This window comes from Balaenoptera acutorostrata, chromosome 14 (genome assembly GCF_949987535.1).
Source record: "Balaenoptera acutorostrata chromosome 14, mBalAcu1.1, whole genome shotgun sequence".
In the NCBI taxonomy this organism is placed as follows: domain Eukaryota; kingdom Metazoa; phylum Chordata; class Mammalia; order Artiodactyla; family Balaenopteridae; genus Balaenoptera; species Balaenoptera acutorostrata.
Window position 1 is genome coordinate 14,368,909 of NC_080077.1, and position 21,065 is coordinate 14,389,973.

The following is a 21,065-nucleotide window of genomic DNA, read 5'->3' on the forward strand; positions in this document are numbered from 1 at the left end:
TATTTCATCTGGAGACAGCATGTTGAGAAACAGTGGTTTCAGGTTTTTGACACTCTTGTAACTTCTTAAGATAGAAATCAGAGTGTATAGCATCCATTTATAGGCCTTATTTTGGTAAAATGACCTTCTGTGGGTCTTTCTGCTATCCTAAAGTCACCCATAGTCCATCTGGTTTGGGGAGGGTGCAGTGAAAATATAAAGTTAAAATTAACCTTTGTCTACTTGGATTAAGACAATCATGAGGACACAGTCAGGGGCTTAGGTCTCTACTACCAGGCGGTGTCCCCAGAGCACCGCAGTCCCCTCTAACTGACACTCCAGTTTTCTGACTGTCAACAGCCGCCTCACTGTCACCTGAAGGGGTGTCCGGATAGCCCCAGTGTGCTTCCTGGGGCTCTGTCTGCCTACCACCCTCCCCAACTCTTCACTGTGCCTGGAGGGGCAGGAGAACTTCCCTACATTTGACTACAGCTTCTTTTAAGCAACCGAAAAGGATTTGGCATAAATTATCCAAAGGCTGGATTAAAGTGAATTTGAGTGTCACAGATTTAGATTATCAGAAGCCAACATTCCAGGAGAGGGTTTACAGAATTTGACTCTCTCTACTTTTGGGTACTTTCGGGTACTTTCCAATCACCTCTGCTTTTGTTCAAGGCTGATCATTCTTGTGTCCCAGGTGACAGACCACAGCTCCCAAAGGCCCTTCAGCAGGTCCCACAGGGCTTAGGAACTGTGTGAAAGCAGGATCCTGGCGGTCTGCCTTGACCTTCCAGAGTTCCTAATTAAAATGCAAATTAGCTCCCAATCACCAGCATCACCCTGCCTCTCAGGTATTAGTATGAAAACACAAGCTGAATGTAGAGCAAAAAGTATTATTTTATTCAAGGGATTTAATGGAGAAAACTCAAAATTGCACATTAAAGCTAAGTATTATGAATTAGAAATGAACCTGTGACTTTTCTTGTAATTAAGTCCAACCACATGACTTTTGTCCCATTCTAAATTGAGAGTGGTAATGCTAACAATTATAGCAGTGAAGGGATGTAGCTAATTCAATGATTACCCTTCATTGGAGCTTTTAACAATTAATGCTCTAATGAGAAGGAAAGAAATATAAATAATGTATAATTTCTTGTATCATCACAAATCTAACATTTTCCATCTGACCTACTTTTGCTGTCTGTACCTAAATTCTGTGAATTCTGGGACAGCCCTGCCCACATGGAAGGCTAACGGTATCACAATATCTAAATTGGTTCTTGGCTTCTGGAATGATACTTTAAAAATTTCAAGCAATACGATAGAGTTACTCTTTCTAAATTCCAGTGGAATGTGCGTGAGAAAGTCCAGTATGCTTTTAGTATTTTCTAAAAATTAATAAAAAATACTTCAATTGCTAATTTTTTCCCAACACTCTCTTGGAAGTACTAATGTTTCTTTAGAGAGCTACTCTAATTCCTACATTTTTCCTCCGAACACTTGTCTAGATCTGCTGAATTTGGGTGGAGTGCTGCGCCCTTCCTGTTACCTTCTTTAAATTGAACAATAAGTTTAATTTTAAGACATCAGTGCAGTTCATAAGCTGACTTGTGGCTGTTGTTCTGGGTGGTGAGCCCTCTGATTGGGACCTTCATTATCACGGGCAGCTAATGCTTCCTGGGCTTGCGTTGTCTTTGCCACACCAGCTCAGTGATGGTTAGTAGGCAGAGCTCTGAGGTTATTTCGGTTCTGTTTCTTTAATATAAATAACAGCTCAAAGTTTGAGATGAACTCTAATGTAGATAGTTCTGAAAGTCACAGTGAAATTCACTTTCACCTTTGGTGTTGAACCAGACATGAGCTCCATGTTCTCCCCAGAGTGTCATTTTAGAAAAGCTCAAGGAACTTCTCTAAACCACAAACTGGTCGTACACATGCCCTCCTTGTAAACACAAGTCAGAAACGCAAAGAGGAACAACATTTCATCTCCTCTCCTTAGTTTTGAGTCAGATGTTGGAGGGAAGCATCTGGCCACCAGCTGAGACAGTTATTGGGCAAAGACATGTTTAACTGCTGGATCTTTTTGTTTTTTTAGATGGAAGTGAAATTCGCATCCCATGAAATTAACCATTTTAAAGTGTACACAGTTCAGTGGCTTTTAGTACTTTCACAATGTCATACAATCACCCTCCCAATCTGGTTTCAAAACATTTACATCACCGCAAAAGAAAACCCCATCCCCCAGTAAGTTTGGCTGCTGGATCTTGAAGTTAAAAACTATAGCAACCTTCCAAAAATATCCACTCTCCCCTGAGAGTAAACTGAAGCATGAATAGCGGGGCTTGACTCTAACGGAATGGAAACTAACAGTTCTAGGATTCCTAATTCCGTCATCACTTACTGCAGAACATTCAGAGAGCTGTTTTAGACATTGTGAGTCTGAAATGGAAGTTGTTCACTTCACTGTATGCCTGGTTGGTCAAATCCACTGAGATTAAATGAATGAGGAAGCTTTCCCCCCCCCCCCCCCCAGTTGCTTCATGATTAAGATGACTGTTTTGTCTATTATGAATTAGAATGAATTCAGCTAGATGTGTTGATCACCTACTATGTGCACAGCTGAAATAGACACTTTTATTCTTTAACATATGATTTAGGGGTAGATGAATTACCAACACATTATAGAAAACCCAGCAATGTGATTATGGGTTACAGTGGTGGGAAGATCAGAGGAGACTCTAACAGGTCTTTTGGGAGACATGGATTTTGAAAATTTGGAATGGTAACAGGAGTGGATGGGAGGCACTATAAATGTAAATGTGTGAGGAAAGGCACAGAGGAGAGAATGAGAATGAACGTGGTGTGAAGTAGTGAGGGGCTTTTCCTGCTTGTACAGAGAATCAGTGCAAAAAAAGATATAATAAGGTCAGTCTAGTTATGGAGAAGCCCTCAAAACAGACCACATAATATGAATTTTATATTTTTGGCAATCAAGTACCAAAAATGATTATAAAGTAGGAGAAAATACTTTACTGGACAAAAAGCATTTTGAATGTATAACAAACAATAATGGTCTGTAAATTTATTACAATTACATTAAAATATCCCAGCAAGTTCTTTGGTGGAGATTGATAAGATAATTCTAAAACATATTGCAAATGTACTAAAAAACATATATTGAAAATGGAAAGAGTCAAGATAGCCAAGACAACCTTGAAGAAGATGAATAAAATTGAAGGATATGTATCCTTTCAGAGAGTGAGACTTATAAAGCTATAGCAATTATGAGACTGTGGTATTGGCACAGACACCAAATGGGTCAATGGTACAGAATGGGAAGCCAGAAGCACCGTCCCACCTACACAGACACTTGGCTTATGTCAAAAACTGTACTGCAAAACAGTGGATGAAAAATCATCTTTTCACTAGATAATACAGGGTCAATAAGAAGAAAAAAAAAAAGAATTTTGACCCCTACTTACACCGGGCACGGTAATTAAGTTTAGGTGGATTGTAGATCTAAATGTGAAGATTAAAAAAAAAATGTTTTGAAACAGTGCTTCTCAGAGTATCTGTAGTGTATAACCTTTTTTTTTAATTTTTAAATTTCTAACTCAACATTTTAGTAAAATAAAATAAAATACTGGTTGGATATCATGTCAACATCAAGTTGCTATAAAATTTCTTAATGTTTACTTACAATATCTTTCTCTCATCATGAACTAGAGACAAACCAGTTCATGATGCCATTGAATGGACCACACTTTGAATAGCATTCTTCTAGAAGGTAACATGTGAGAATATATTCATGACATTACGGTAGGCAAAGATCTCTTAAATAGGACAGCAAAGGCCCTAACTTTTCCAATGAAGCAAAATACTGATATATTAGACTACAATAAAATGAAGAGCTTCTGTTTATCAAAAGACATCATTAAGGAAGCTTTTACCCGTTAAGGGACAGACACGTCACAAAATGGGAACAGATATTTGCAATACACAGAACTAAACGAAACACAGGCACTCCTATCCTGAATATATACACAACTCCATGCATCAGTAAGAAAAGGGAAGACTCCAATAGAAAATGGGCTAAAGATTTTTAGCAGGCGGTCACAAAAGATGATCTCCAGGTGGCCAAAAAGCATCGGGAAAAGTGCTCAGTCTAATTAACCATCAGGGAAATGCAAATTAAAGCTGCAATGAGATACCACTATGAACCCACTAGAAAGGCTTAAATGGACAAGACCCACAAACCAGGTGACAGTGGAACACAATGCAGCGATAAAAAGGGTCAGCTCTTTTTACTTGCAACAGTCACAGTCTTGGAGGGAGTGAAAGAAGCCAGACACAGAACAGTACATCAGGAATGATTCCATTTCTGTAGAGCTCAAAATCAGGCAGCAGTGACCTATGACATTTGCAAGCCAGCGCCATGGTGATCTCTGGAAAGGAAGGGATGCGGTCCAGGGGGCTTGTGGAGTCCTGGGAATGTTCTGTTTCTCGATCTGGGTGCCAGCAGCCACAGGTAGGTGCGGTTTGTGCAAATTCATAGAACTGTACACTTAGAGTCTGCACTTTTCTAGATGTATATAATAATTTCATATAATAGTTTACTTAAACAGCAGTTGGACAGGATGACAACTGATATTAGGGAAAGAAGAGGGTTTTTGTTGCTTTGTTTTTTATATCTATTGAGAGCCCACTCTGAGGAGGCACTGGGCTTACAGCAAAGCCTACAGTCCTATGGAATAGGTGGGAATTATGCAAGTAGGGGTAGATTGGAAACTGTGAAATATTGGCAACTATAAAAGCAATGATTCTTTACTTGGAGTCATGATTGCCCCTCCTGTAGGGGTAGGGCCTGTTTTTCTAACATGTCATTCAAATCCCAAAAAAGAATTTCTCCTGTCAAGAGTCCAGCTAAAGAGCAACTCCTAAAATACAAAAAATGAGAAATACCAACAGTGTATAATTGTGATAGCTGTTAAGCAGGAAATAGGGTGCTGTTAAAAGAGAACAATAGAGATTTTTTTTTTAGAGTCAGTGGTCAGGAAAGGCCTCTCTGAAGATGTGACAATTAACCTAAGGCTCCAAGAATGAAGAGAAACATCTCACAGAGAGGAAGAAGAGCATTCCAGAGCTTGAGGGAACACCATGTGCAAAGGCCCTGAGGCAGAAAGTGCTGAGGGTCCTGGAGTAACTGAAGAAGGCTGGAATGTAGTAAGCCAGAAGGGAGTGTGGTACAAGGGGCAGGCGGGGGTGAGACCGCACGAGTGCAGTAAGGAGTTTGGATTTTATTTTACAGGCAAGAAGCCACTAAGTATTTTAAAGCAGGGAAATGAGAGGATCTGGTTTACCTTTTTAAAAGGTCACTCTAATTACTCTGTGAAGAGGGGTTTGGAGAGACAAGAGTGTAAACTGGTACTCCACCCAGTAGACCATGAGAGCAATTCAGATAAGGAGTTGGCGTGACTTAGGTGGGAGCAGAGGAGACATAGAAGATACATTTTGGAGGTGAAAGCAGTTGGATTTGATGCTGGATATGGTGACAGAAGGTGTGAATGACTCCTAGGTCTCAAGCTTAAGCAATGAGAAGGGTGTTACCTTTTACTGAGATGGGGACAACAGAGGAAGAAGCGGGCTTTTACATGATAAGTTGGAGACACCCGTGAAATATGTAAGTTGAACATACAAGCCTGAAACTTAGGACAGATATCTGGGTTAGAGATATACCTTTGTAAGTGTCAGGGAGGCAGAAATTTTCCTCTACTCTTCTAGGTTCTTCTGGCTGGTCTAAGAATTCAATTGACATGAGACAGATTAACCAGAGAAAATCAAATAAAAGTTTAATAACGTATACGTGGGAGAGACCCAGGAAAACTGAATAACTTGCCAAAATGTTTGAAACTCTCGCCTTAAATACTATCTTCAGCTAAAGACAAAGGAGGATGTTTGGGGTAGTGGTTTGAGACTTAAAAGAGGAGGAAGGCAACTCACATAAAGATGGAAAAGCAAATGTTTGGTAAACAAATATTAATTGGGCCATTCAGAGATAGTGGGACACAGAGTGTACTCTGATCTCTTAAGAGTTTTCCTCACCACACCCAGCCCTATTCTTTGCAGATATCTCGATGATAGCTCTATTCCTGTAATAGGTCCCCTTTCTAGATTCTTTAGGTAGTTAGAGGGAAGGTCAGAGTTTTTCCCTGATTCTTTTGGACCTTGATTGTTTTCAGCTCAAAATAATCTGCATGCCAGAGACATTTTGGGGTGGCAAGTTTTATTCTCCTACTAAGTGTTCCACATTAGGAAGGGTTTTAAAGCCTTGGCAATGGACATCGCCTGGGAGAGCTTGTGAAGAGAGAAAAGGGGCCTGGAAATTAGCCCCGAGAAACTTCAAATTTTAAAGTTGGGGAGAGGAGAAAAATAAGGAGAGGGTAACAGCATAGAAACAGGTGACAAATTTTTCCTGTCTTGTATAATGTGAGTTTGTGATTAAAACGCAGCGCTGTTTCAGACTCAGGGAAGTTTAGAGTGGGAAGAATCGTGTTGAGGAAGAAAGTGATGAATTTTATTTTCAACATAGAATTGTAGACTCAAACATAATTGAGCATACCCCCGTCGGATTACAGATGTGCCCGTTGAAAACCAGAAAGATTAATTAACCAGTTCAAATTCATTTGAGTTACCAGTACAAATGGTCTTAAAATCAGAAATTTCCTGTCTGGTACTGTCATTTAGAAACTTAGGTCAGTAGGTCCCCCGTTTGTTGGTTAAACGACTTCCAAGTGAAGTGTCTTCACTAATATCAAACCACATGGGACTCAGCTAGTGCCACGATTCCTCGGTGCCAAAAAAATACATACACGAGTATGATTCCACAGTCTTCCCCACAGGCACTGATGGATGAGATTCTCATGCTTCAAGAGGAGATCAGTGAGCTGCAGTCAGCCCTCGCAGAGGAGCTGGTGTCTGACTCCCCAGAGTCCGACCCTGCGGAGCAGCTGCCCTTGCAGTCCACGCTCACTGTCTTAGCAGAGCGAATGTCCACCATCAAGATGAAGGCATCAGGGAAACGACAGCTTTTGGAGGTAACAAGCCACTCTGAAGGTGCCCCTCAGGTCCAGATTAACTCTTAGGGTTGTGTTGACAAGTATGTTGGGCTACGTACGTGATCGACATGTTTATTGTTTCCCGCTCAGAAGAAGCTGGTATTGTGTGTCCAAGATGGCCTCGTGAAGAGAGCCCTGAGTCAGTGTGGAGCCGTGAATGTGTCTTTTCACCCCTTTCTGAGTCATTTCAAGCATGCAAGACTGTGACTGTGGAAAGCTGATACTTGGTAGACATGAGTCTTGTGAGGAATAATTATAGGAGATTTGCATACTAGTTTGCTATGTTTAAATAAGAGCATTTTTATAAATAGTATTACCAATACTGTGAAGAATAAATCCTTAGTCACTGTTAGCCAATTCAAGCACGTTAATTCATGAAAATATTCTTGCAGTTCTGGTTCTCATGTTACTTAACTTTAATATTATTTAATAGAGAGAGAAATTTTAGTCACGGTAGCAGATGTGTTAAAAATAAGTTATTTTCCTTTTTTGTTGTTGTTTTTCTCTTATCATTCCTGGCCCTAAACGTATACGATGTTCATATTGTTGATCCTACAATTTAAAGTGTCTGTGTCCTTGTATCTCTAGGGTCTAGCAGCTTCTCTGGCAAATAATCATTTATTATATACACTTATTTTATTTAGCTGCTGCTTATACCATAATTCAATTAACCGTACCCCTATTGTTGGGTATGTAGACTGTTTCTAGTCTTACCTGTTATAAAATTAGTCAGACTAGGTATTCATATATTTTCTGGTTTTGGAGAAATTTTAAATCAACGTGTCTGCTCTATTTAATCTCTTTTTTAAACAGTTTTAGAAACATTTTAATTAAAAACATAATAGATTATTAATAAAATAATTTTTAAAGTAAAGTACTTAGAGTATCTTAAGGATTAACTTTTTAATTCATTAATACTGTCCCCAGTCACTCTATGAAACCCTCGTGGAATTCTGAAATAAAGTGATTGGCCTGGATTTTTTTATTTATTTATTTATTTATTTATTTATTTATTTATTTATTTTTGGCTGTGTTGGGTCTTCGTTTCTGTGCGAGGGCTTTTCTCCAGTTGTGGCAAGCGGGGGCCTCTCTTCATCGCGGTGCGCGGGCCTCTCACTATGGCGGCCTCTCTTGTTGCGGAGCACAGGCTCCAGACGCGCAGGCTCAGTAATTGTGGCTCACGGGCCCAGTTGCTCCGCGGCATGTGGGATCCTCCCAGACCAGGGCTCGAACCCGTGTCCCCCGCATTGGCAGGCAGATTCTCAACCACTGCGCCACCAGGGAAGCCCTGGCCTGGATTTTTAAAAAAATATGAATTATTTGCCATCATTAAAACATCCTCAGAGGTCTAACCAAAATTTTTGAATTTTTGCCTTTGCTCAAGAAACTAGTAACACTGGACCACGCTTTCCGGTAGGGGATCAGTTGCCTGAAACTACACGGTGCTGCCCTGTTAGGTGGACCAGATATGTTCTGCAGTTTTCCATAGACCCCACTACTGCCTGCACTTTCCCGGACATTGAAGCCAAGTTACCTACTGTCTTATGCCATTGGTTTGTTCTAATCCTTGACCAGTTTCTATCATTCGTATCATCTGCCTTGTCCTGTAGATGTATTATTTAAGAACGTTTAACTCTAGGCACATGTTAGAATCATTGTAGGAGTTTTTAGGGACTTCCCTGGTGGCGCAGCAGTTAAGAATCCGCCTGCCAATGCAGGGGACACGGGTTCGATCCCTGGTCCGGGAAGATCGAACGTGCCGCAGAGCAACTAAGCCCGTGCGCCACAACTACTGAGCCTGCGCTCTAGAGCCCGTGAGCCACAACTACTGAGCCCACGTGCCACAACTACTGAAGCCCACGTGCCTAGAGCCCATGCTCCACAACAAAGAGGAGCCACCTCAATGAGAAGCCCGCGCACCGCAACGAAGAGTAGCCCCCGCTCGCGGCAACTAGAGAAAGCCCGCGCGCAACAACGTGGACCCAGTGCAGCCAAAAATATTAATTAATTAATTAATTTTTTAAAAAAAGAATCATTGTACGAGTTTTTATAAAATACTAATCTTGAGGCTCACCTCCCCAAATTCTCATTTACTAGTCTGTGATGTGGCCTATATATGGGTTGTTTTTGTTTTTTTTTTTAAGTTTCACAGGTGATTCTGATGTGCACTCGGGCCTGAGAACCATTGCTCTACTGTGTTGAATCCTAATGATTTTACCTTAGAGTGATTTAGGTTCCATTCTGCTTAATTCATTAGGAGAAGTTAAATGATCAGCTGGAGGAACAGAGACAGGAACAGGCCCTGCAGAGGTATCGCTGTGAAGCCGATGAGCTGGACCATTGGCTCTTGAGCACTAAGGCCACTCTGGACATTGCACTGGGGTCACCCAAGGAGCCCATGGACATGGAGGCCCAGCTGGTGGACTGCCAGGTACAAAAATGTTCTTGAAGGAATATGCCAACATCACAAGGCACATTTTTTAACTACAGAAAACATAATGGTAACAAAGCTTGGTATGGTTGTATGATTTTTCACAACCCATATACTTTATATATTTAAAGAGTAGAAAAACAATACCTTATAAAAGCTTAAATGAAATCCAGGCTTGGACTTAGTCTTTTGAAAATTTTTACCAAGAGTATCTACTCTTTAGAACATTTTCAGCTTCCTGAAGGAATATTCTTAAAGACTATAGATGCCAAAACACTTATGGTATCTATTTTGGTGGCTAATAAGGAACGTAAGTACCCAACGAGAAGAATTAGTATCAGTGAATCGGACTGTGGATAAACAGAACAGGAGATGTCTCTAGGTGGCCTGTTGCAATTTTGGTTCTAATTCAGAAATATTATGTGGAAAACTTGGCAAAATTGTCAGTTATAGGCAGACAGATTGAACACGGGAAGGTTGTCTTCTGGAGGAGAGAATTTCCTTCCTCGATGTGAGGTCTCTAGAAATTAAGGTAAGGGGTAATGGCATCAAGGTTTTTACTGTAAGATTATTTTCTTGCCTCTTTATTATGGAAACTTCCAAGCACACGTATAAGCATAGAGAATAGATGATAAACTCCCATGTACCAATCATAGAATTTCAAAGATTATCAGCATAGTAGACTTTACACATGGGTGAAGTATGTTTTAAAAGTGCTTTCATTTAACTAACTAGCAAGTCTCTAGAAAACCCGGCCTAATCTACAAGGTTAAATATCCATATGCACAACTTCATATTTCTCCCATTTGGAATTGGAGGAAATATGCACAAGCCATTAATTATGAATGCCACTTCTTTTCTTAATATTTCATATGTCATTCTGGTCATCCCTTTTATGATTTGAGATTTTTTTGTCATATTAATTATTATAATTTGGATTTTTAAATTCTTTGGACAACTTATTTATGTGTATTCGAAGCATCTCTGCCTTGATGGTGGAGAGTAGAGAGCCATGTGCAAGTGTTTTCTATTCTTTCTATAATTTTTTCTGAAGTTCCTTTTCTGAAGAGATATGTATTTTTAGCATTCCCTTCTAGCACTCGAAATTACCCATGCACTAGCATTTCAAAATTATGTTTCATCTTTACTCCCATCTCTCCCTTTTGGATGTCTCTATTTTTATAGTTATGCATAAAGTCCATGGTTGAGATAATATATTTCAGGACTTTTGCAAAGTACTGAAATGGTATTTTTTAAAACTCGAAGCATGTGGGATCACACAGGTACACAACAGTTCCTCAGTCAATTCATTCAAGCCTTTAAGCCAGTTGTATAATTATAAGTGTGGCTATCACATGGAATTAGGGCCCCATTATGACTTTTGGGGCCCTAGGTACTTTGCTTCCATGGGCCTCTTCCTCTATAAAAATACTAAAAATTATATTTGATTTTACAATTGCTTTGGTACAGAGACTAATATAACCTGGGGTGGTATCATTATATATTAATTGTTATTATCTTCATTTTTTTCTTCTGATTTTAAAAGAACCTAAAATTAAGACATTTTCTGGTGTCCCCAGAAGTGTTATGGCTCTCAGCACTGTGTCAGCTGTGCCTAATGGAAAAGACAGTCCTGCACAGAATGATATTAGCTCCACAAAAGTAATCCTCAGGAAATCATCCTTTAAGCCCCACTTCATGAAATATTTCACTTTCCCACTTAGTTCTAGGTTTTAGGATCATACTTTTAGTCCTAGAAGTTGATGGTAGTAATTCTGATTTTGTACAGGGAAATAAAATATCTTTTCTTATTAATGTATAATTGAGTATAAATTAGAAAGTGCATTTCAAAGAGTTCAGAGTTAAGGAATATAAAAACAACAGTTTTTGTAGAAAATAATATGGTTATTTGTTTTGCTTGATTTTTTTAGTTGTTTTTCTTTTTTGGTTTTTGTTTTAAATCGTACTTTGGAAGAGGGGAGACTATTTTCATTTCTTTTCTGGATTTAGCCTCCATTTTAGAAGAAAACTTTGCAGCACTAGAGAGTTGCCACAGAAAGTGAAACTAAAATTCTTAGGAAAACTTTCAGAAATGTGAGGTTAAAAATACGTTATATAAAAGACAAAAATAATAAAAATCAAGTAAAAAAAGCATCAATCTGGGAAAAAAGTCAACCCAAAGAAAAACGTTTTGAAAGAGAGAGTCCTCTTTAAATGGACACAAAAAGGGCTCATCATGTGGTGTCTTTACTATTATTAGCCACAAGCGTTAACAGTCTAACAATAAAATAGTAAAATAATCATAATAATGGGATAACACTAAGGAATGGTCTTTTCTACTTATCTGTTGGCTATATAAAATGTGCTTTCCATATGTTTTTCATGATATAATATCTAATCTTAAATCAGAGAAAAATTAGGAAGCTCAAAGAAGTTTTAAAATCTACGTACCACTCTTGAAGGTTGTAAGAAAACTAGGTAAAAAAAAACAAACAAACCTGGAGGCATGATCTTTTGGTGAAAGACTAGTAAAGTGTTGGGTTTTGCTGTGAGACACGGTCTTTGCAGAGACTGGCAGGGTTTGTGAATTTCAGCCTTATTTCTCTTGTTCCAGAACATGCTGGTGGAAATAGAACAGAAGGTGGTGGCCTTATCGGAGCTCTCAGTCCACAATGAAAACCTGCTGCTGGAGGGCAAGGCTCACACAAAGGACGAGGCGGAGCAGCTGTCGGTGAAGCTGAGGACCCTCAAGGGGAGCCTCCTGGAGCTGCAGAGAGCGCTGCACGACAAGCAGCTCCACATCCAGGTGAGGCTGCAGCCGTGGACGCTGCATCTCTGCACGTGGCTGGTCTGGCCTCTGAGCACGGGACACCTAAAGGGGACAGCTGGGGAATGATACGTACTTATGTACATACCTGCTTTGCACAGTCTGGCATAGGTTTTCAAATAGGTTTTGTAAGAACTATTTGAATGCAGACGCCTGAAAATTGCAGCATGGGAAAAGAAAAGAAAATGAAAATAATTACCAAAATCTATCAAGTACATCATTTTAAAAAATATTTAAACATAGGTCATGGATTAAGATACCCTATGACACTCTTATATTTCTCCCTTATTTCTCCTATATTCTACTTTTCAGATAGACTCTTTTATTTAGCACCCACAACTTCAGACTTGTCATGTATTCCAGGTGAATTGAACCTTTTTACTATCGTGTAATGACCTTAACGTTCCCTAATAGTGATTTTTGTTTTAGACGACTAGAGCTAGTTTTGGGTAATATTTGCCTCGCATGTCTTTTAATTTTCCTTTGATTTCACCCTTTCTGGGTCCTTATATTTTAGATTTGTTTCTTATAAAGAACATTTAGCTATATTTTGTTGGTTTTAAACATATGTAGTCAGAAAACCTCTGACTTTTGAAGGGCAGGTTTAGTCCATTTAAATTTATTGTGATTATTGATATGTTTGAACTTTTATTCTTATTTTTTGTTTTCCGTTTTTGTCCTGTTCTTTCTATTCTTCTTTCTCCTTTTCAACCTTTGTTTATAAGTGGTTGAATGCTTTTCTTTGTTTGTTTCCTCTACTTTTTAATCATGCATACCTAATAAATTCTAAGTTAATTTCTTAATCTGCTTCCAGATCAATACAAGAAACTTAGAACACATTCACTCAGATTTCTTCCCATGCACCTTGCATACTATTATTGTCTAATATTTTGATTTTGTTCTTTTTTAATCTATACAAATTAGAATTATTATTATTATTATCTTACACAAAAACTAAGCAACTGTGCGGGAATTCTCTGGTGGTCCAGTAGTTAGGACTCCGTGCTTTCACTGCTGAGTGCCTGGGTTCAATCCCTGGTCAGGAAACTAAGATCCTGTGAGCCGTGCAGTGTGGCCAAAAAAAAAAAAAAAAAAAAAAAAAAAAACTAAGCAAAAGTTTATTGAGAAACTACTATGTGCCAGCCACTATTCTATGTGATAGAGTGAAAGAGCATGGGCAACATCTATCTGTATCTGTATATCTATATATTCCATCTTCAAGGGATTATGTTTGGGAGAGACAGATAGTAATATAAAATTAAGGTACATTATTATATGCTAAGTTAGAAGATGATAAGAGCTATAGGTGAAATACCCATAAGGCAGGTAGATAAAGGCAAGGCTGGGCGGATTTGCAGTTTTAAACAAGGTGGCCAAGGAAGCCTTCCAATAATAATGGGATAACACTAAGGAATGGTCTTTGGTTACGTTACGTTACGTTTGAAGGAGTGAGCCATGTGGACATGGGAGGATAGAGTTCCAGGCTCAGGGGGAAGCAAGGGCAAAGGCTCCCAGGTGGGCTCCTACCTGGCCTGTTCAATATGCCCAACGGCTGGAGTGGAGTGAGCAAGACGAGAGAGGTCAGACAGGTAATAGGGGCCCAGGGTGCAAAGGACCTTGTAGGCATTATATGAGCTTTGGCTTTTTGTGCTGGGGGAATTGAGAAGCCATTGGAGTGTCGGGGGACAAAGGAGTGACAAGATCAAATTATAACTGCTGTAGGGGACCAGGGTGGAAGCTGAGAGACCAGTTAGGAGGTTAGAAGCGATGAGGACTTATTAGATTGTGGATAACTCTGAGGAACAGAACTGGGGGAAGGAGGGCTAGTTGGGTCAGTGGTTTCATTAGGGACAGGTTAGGTTTGAGATGCGTCCTCAACGTTAAGCAGCGGTTGGAATTCAAGAGGCAGACCTAGACCGAATCATCGGCCTCTAGATGGTCCTCAAAGGCTTGAGACTCCATGAGTTCACCAACGGTGTGAGGAGAGATAAAGAGCACCAAGTGCTGGGATGCTCCAGTGTGAAAAGTTTGGAAAATGTGGAGGAGCCCATCAAAAAGAGTAAAAAGGAAACACCAACGAAGTGGGAAGAAAACTGAGATTTGGGTTCCTGGGAGACGCTTGAGGGTAAGTGAGTTAAAATGAGGACTGAGAACTGACCACTGGATTTAGCAACGTGCAGGTCTTCTGTGACCCCAACCACAGCTTTTTCAGTGAAACAGTGGAGGCAAAAAACCCTCTGAAATGAAAGTGAGAATGGAGAAGGGAGTTGGAGAGGAAGCGTGCAGGAAACTCAGGAGTTTCACTATAAAGAGGAACAGAAGAATGGAATAAACTATAAGAAGTAAGTTAGGAGAAATTTGTTCCATTTTAAGATCAAAGAATAATGACATGTTTACAGGGAGATGGAAACAACTCAGGAGAGGGAAAATTGATAAAAAAGAAGTCAGATTGCCACAACAGTCTTCCTGTTAGAAGGGAGAAGATGGAATCGAAGGGGAGGGAGTGGTCTTGGAACCAGTATCAGGAGGGAGGGAAACATCTGTATTTGAGTACAGATGCTGGCAGGGGATATGGCACAAATATTGTAGTGGGAGCTTAATGAACATTCACTGCGATTGCTTCTGCTTTCTCAGTGTAATAAATTTTTTTGGACTAAGCTACGTATTTTCAGTTCTTTGCTAATCACATGATTATATGATCTGGAACATCAAGCCTAGTCAACAGAAAACTATTAGAAGCAATGGAAGAATTTAGTAAGGAGACTGGCTTATTAAAAAGATGAAATAGAGAATCCATAACTTTCCTGTATAAATAAAAAGTTAGTGAAATAATATACAATAATTTTCCATCTACAACATGAACAAAATGTAAAGTATTTGAAATCTCAACATTTTAAAACCCGAGTGATACCAAAAAAATCTGAAAAAATAGAGAGAAACTTTGTTTTTAGATAGGAATACAGCATCTTAAAGATGTCAAATTTTCCTCTACTAAAACATAAATTTAAGTTATTCACAACTAAAATACTAACTGTATATTTTTGAAATGTGACAAAATGATGCCAGGTTTACCTGGAATAAAATAAACCTGGAAAAAACTGTAAAATTCTGACAGTAAAGAGTTATGAGGGGTTAATTATTCTTGTATATTAAAATACAATATTACAATAATTAGTATTGGCACAATAAATGGATGAACAAAAAATTAGAATAAATTTTCCCAAAACAGATCGCAGTATACAAGGGCATTAGATAAATGTTTAAGGTGGCATTTCAAGTCACTGTTTAAAATATGATTCACTGTGTAAATAATAAAAAAGTAATAGGGGACTTCCCTGGTGGCCCAGTGTTTAAGAAACCAACTGCCAATGCAGGGAACACGGGTTCAAGCCCTGGCCTGGGAAGATCCCACATGCCGCAGAGCAATTAAGCCCGTGCGCCGCAACTAATGAAGCCCGTGCTCCGCAACAAGAGAAGCCACTGCAATGAGAAGCCCGCACACCGCAACAAAGAGTAGCCCCCGCTCGCCACAACTAGAGAAAGGCCGCGTGCAGCAACAAAGACCCAACACAGCCAAAAATAAATAAATAAATAAATAAAATTAAAATGAATAAATAAATAAAGTAATAGGCAAACCACTTGAAATATGATAAACTAGATTCCCTATCCCACTCTTTACAGAAAAAAGTGCATCACAGGTGGATCAAAGATTTAATGTAAAAACTAAATCTAAAACGTTCTGGATGTATGGGTATTTAAAAAAAAAAAAAATCTTAGGATGGGAAGGACCTTTGCCAGTATGCCCAAAACCCAGAATTTTAGTTTCTTTAAAATTACTACATAGAAATGAGAAAGTTCTGTATGACCAAGAAAATATTAACCAAATTAAATGACATGGACAAATATGGAAGAAACTATGCAATTCACATGACCAGGAATTAATTCCCTTAATTTCCAGAAATCTTACTGTAAATCAATAAAAAAATAAGAAAAGGTCACCTACTAGAAATATAGACAAAAAATACGAAGAGGTGATTCAAAGGAAAAGAAATACAAATGGCCGATGAACATATGAAAAAATATTTGAACTCACTATTAGATAAATAAATGCCAATAAAGACAAAATGCAACTTTTCACGTTAAATTCACATACTTTAAAATGCACACGCAATCTGACTTTATGAATTAAAGCAAAAAGGAAAATGTTAAAAGTATTAAAGTTGAACAAAACTAGAAGGATTTTCTAACTGGGAGAGTATACCACAGTTCACTTAGTTTTATAAAAGATATTGTCAATCTAACGCGTAATGCTTTTTTTTTTTTCCCCTCATTTTTCCCCCATTGTTGGTGTGTGAATGAACTTTAAGAAACCAAAACAAAGGGAAGGACTTCAAGGTTTCATCTCTGGGATAGTTATCATTTATCAATCTCCAGTTGTGCCCTATGCCTAGAGGCAGGTAGGAAGGGAAGGGCCAGCCTAATACACAGGCACATCTAGAGGTTAAAGGGGGGAAGGGGTGCTGGCACAGTTGCAAGGCCTCAGGGCCTGGGAAGGGAATATAAATGAGTGAAGCTGACCCAGTCAGGACCTAGGCAAGCTGGTCGCCTGTCAAAGAACCAGTTGTTACTCAGCTCCAGAATTTACAGGAAGCATTGCTAGATCTTCCAGAGAAAGCATATTTATACCTAAAATTTTCCAATTTTAAAACATTGACATTTTATTCTAAAATTTTAAAATAACTTGTGTGCCAAACAAAGCATATCCAGAAGCCAGGCTTGGTTCTCGAGCTGTCCCTTTGGAACTGCCGCTCTGAAGTCTCCCCAGCCTGTTGCCACCAGATACTGAGTAGGTGACTCTGGGGCAAGATTCTTGAACTTCCCAAAATTTGTCTCACTGATGTTTTCTGATCTGTAAAATAGGGATCATAGGAGTGTTTAACTTTTTTAAAAAAATGCTGAGGATTTTCATGCAAGTAGCACTTAACAGGAAGTGCTCCAGTCTCAGTATAATAATAACAGCAACTGTTTGCAGACCACATTCTTTGGGAGGAAAAACTCCTGACATGCTCCAAGGCCTGGTCTGAGACTGGTAGGGCTGGTGCCCACACCCAGCAGATCCTGCCCGCCCGTGGCCGCAGGGATTCTTCACATTGACTAAAGTTCTGACTGCCCGCAAGTGTAAGCTTCCCTGGGGATACTGCTGTGTGAAGTGTAAATACAGAAAAATGTGGCAGGGTTTGCACTGAAATTGGTCGTTGTTTGTTTTAAAGTATTTATAAATACCATCATCTTTTCGTCTTATGAGTTCCCAGGATATAAAATATTGATTTTCTAAATACAATCAGAGCTGTTGAGGAGATTATTTTTCCAACTGCAGGTATAAAAAGAGTCCTGTTTACATTATTATTGCCGGGAAAAGGATTATTTACCCACGTGTAAAGAATTCAGAGTTGATCTAAAATTAACTAACGTTAACTGGGGGAAAAAAAAGCTTCCATTGAATGTGGACGTCAGTGAAGTTGGGTTTGCATAATTCAGGAGAGCTGGAATACCTTCAAAAATCATGTGTGACCATAAGCACATAATTCCTCAGTGCTAGTTATCTGTAAAATGGTCATATGTCTTATGGCCATTCTTTTTAACTAATTGGACTTCTAGGCATGTCAGTGAATAATCCATTTAGTTCTCCCCACTCCACCCCAAAATAGTTTCCTTCTCTATATGACACAGGCATATAATAACATCTCTTGAGTTACATGATGTCTTTCTTTGTAATAAGTTTAAATCATTTTCACACATTATCATTCCTCTAAGAAACAGAGTTCACCCTATATAAATAATGAAATGCTTTATAAATAAGTGTTTTATTTAATGTTTAGCATTCTCTAATCCTCACTAATGTTCCAAGGAATGTTCCTGGCAAAAATGGTTACTCTTCTAGTATTTCCAAAATAAACAGCTCACATAGCCCCACCCAGGCGGGACCCCTTTGGGTCCCGCCTGGGTGGGGCTATGTAATCCACCTTATTTCCTATTCCCTAGATAGGTCAGAAAACTGTTATCAGACCTCAGATACTGTAATTACCATTGTTTTATTCCTTCTGTCAATGCCTTCGTATCCCAAGGGGAAAGGAAAAGAAATTTGAACAGATTCTTAATCATTTTTTGCTTCCTGTGGTCCAAGACTGATGTTTCAAAATGATGAAATCAGCCAGAGAAAAATTGGCTAACTGAAAAACCAAACCTGACCACAGAGAAAATGCATACTAGGCATCTGTTTTTGATGCTGCATAATTTCCTTTTTTCTAAAGCTGTGGATTCAATTAATCAAATATGAGTCCCCTTCTTAGATTTTGTCTTAGAATCTGAGATGTGTCTGTGCATGTAAAAGTGTTTAAGTTGTCCTTAAGACCTAAGATTTCAATTGTTATTTTTCCAAGTACAATTGGCATTTTCCCCCAGTGTGAGGAATTTGAAATCAGAGCTCTCAGTCAGACTATAGTTACCTGCAGAGAAGGGTGAGCTGGTGCCCTGAGGAGTTTCCACGGGAGTCTTCAGGCTGGGCTCTGAAAACAAATCTTTACTGAAGGGCAAAGCATAGAGGAAGTGGCTGGAGCCCACAAAAGAGAGTTAGCAGGTCAGGGCCATGGCCACTGTTTTGTCACTGGGACTTTGACTAGGGACGGCTTTCAACCTGTTACACTGACTTCTTTGGGGTCATTCTCTACAGGTCCGTTTTGACCTGCTGTTTCCTCCTTGCCTGGAAAAGCCAGGATCTCTCAGAGCTTATTCTGGGTAGATGGAGCGTTCTCAGATGGGGGAGACTGCTTTATGCAGAAATGTGTGGCCTTCAGTCCCGGAGGAATGCCGGACCACCCCAAACCTCCCACCTTCAGGAAAATCACTGCTTCTCTGGAAGAGGCACTCCTGGGAGGGCGGGGAACATATTGACCTGGGTGTCACTAGTCACCTGAAGGTCCTGCGAAATGCAAATAACATGTTTTAGGCCAGTGGCACGCCAGTTGTTCTACCTAAACCACATTCTTTTACTGGGGAGCTGGATCACCTTAAAGGAAAGCAAGTACCTGTGAGCTAAGGTGGCTCAGAATCTGGAAAGGATGAAATATAAATAGTACCTGTAGGTTTCACTGTTTCCTTCACTGCACTTCAAGCACGGATACCGCTGTTGCCAAGTTCACGATCTGGAACATTTTACAGTTTAATTATGAGATTCTATTGAGTAAGACAGAGGGGAAACAGCCCCCATCTATTTCTCTGTAAGAGTTAGTGTACAATTCTGAAAATAAGAGGAAGAGAAGGGTCTTTGTGGGCAGTCAGGCGGGCTGAGCTGGGGTGGCTGGACCCCATTCCGTGGTCAGATTCTGCAGAGAAGAGCCAAAGGCCGGGACAGCAGCAGCTCGGCAGGATGAGTCTTCCGTGCAAGCAGCCTAAAGAATGTTCCCTTTCTCTGCGCCTGCCCCGGCCCCTCCCCTCGCTCCAGCCATGCTCGCCCTGTCTCTGCTCTTTCCGAGATGCTAAGTTTCTTTCCCCTACAGCCTTTGCTCCAGCGGTTCCCTAGGCCTGGAGGCCCCTCCCCTAATCTTTGCCAGCACTCCACACACGTTGTCAGCTCTGAAGACGCCTTCCTGCCCAGCCTAAGAAACCCTTCCCCTTCACTTTCCATCCCATTATCTAGTTTCACATTCTTTGTAGCTCTTATCACCATCCCAGTTTATCTTGTTTGTTTATTGTCTGTCTCCCCAGCAGGGCCCTTGTCTGGCTTCTGAGCTGAATACCACCCAATGCCCAAAACAGTGCCTGACACACAGTGGGTGCTGATACGTATTTAGTCAATGAGTCATACCAAAGTGGTGTAATTTATCCTTTGACATATAAATATATGGGAGTAGAAAGGCACTCATTCAGAACTAGTTCCATTCTGATACACCGTATTTTAGGGCCTGTTAAATTCCGTCAGGATAGTCTAGCAGGAAGAATAAACTCCTGCCCGGGTAATAAGTAATTACATTGGCTTTCTCCTTTAGCCATACTTTGTCAAAGCCAGAGTGGCAACAGATGGCAGTGGAGTCTAGCCCTGGTGGTGACAGTAAAGGAAATAAGATCTAGGGTTATATTCTCCTGGAAAAAATTCCAGAATAATATGTGGTGACCACATCAGTCAGCTAAAAATCCTAGCCTCTAAAGGACAGTTTTTCCCCCTCAAGTATTTTTTAGTATAATCATCTATTTATTGTTCTCCCTGCTGCAAATGCCATAAATTCGGTGGGTTTTGTGTTACCATTTTTTTTTAATGTGGTCTCGTGTCCAAGTGGAGCCACTTTGGTATCATTATTCAGACCCCACTAAAAAGGAGCCGTCACTCTGTTTTGGTTAAGGTCTTCCAGTGGGTAGTATGACTCTTGATTTCTGCCTCGTTTAAAGCAGGGGACAGCCCAGGAGAAGGAGGAGAGCGATGCTGACCTGGCTGCCACCCAGAGCCCCGGCGTTCAGGAATGGCTGGCTCAAGCTCGGACCGCGTGGACCCAACAGCGACAGAGCAGCCTCCAGCAACAAAAAGTAATGCACTTCCTGACCTTCTCGCCTGCGGATAGACCGAACAGACACCTTGAGAGAAATGTTTTAGAAGGACAAGTTCCTTCTGTACTAAAGATAGAATGCCCCTTTATCTTCTCTTTGGACAGAAGCAGGACCT

The 21,065-nt window shown here is 40.0% G+C and overlaps 1 protein-coding gene across 14 annotated transcripts in view; it reads left to right on the forward strand.

Annotated features, from left to right (window-relative positions):
• Nucleotides 1-21,065, forward strand: part of SYNE1 (spectrin repeat containing nuclear envelope protein 1) — a 463,872-nt gene that overhangs the window by 304,508 nt on the left and 138,299 nt on the right. For 8 of the 14 annotated variants that reach the window (XM_057527516.1, XM_057527518.1, XM_057527519.1 and 5 more), the window contains 4 exons: nt 6,867-7,073; nt 9,352-9,525; nt 12,140-12,331; nt 20,795-20,929. In XM_057527516.1, coding sequence (XP_057383499.1) covers nt 6,867-7,073; nt 9,352-9,525; nt 12,140-12,331; nt 20,795-20,929 — 708 coding nt within the window. The remainder of the gene's footprint in view (nt 1-6,866; nt 7,074-9,351; nt 9,526-12,139; nt 12,332-20,794; nt 20,930-21,065) is intronic. The other 6 variants (XM_028162515.2, XM_057527513.1, XM_057527514.1 and 3 more) reach the window with 4 other exon arrangements.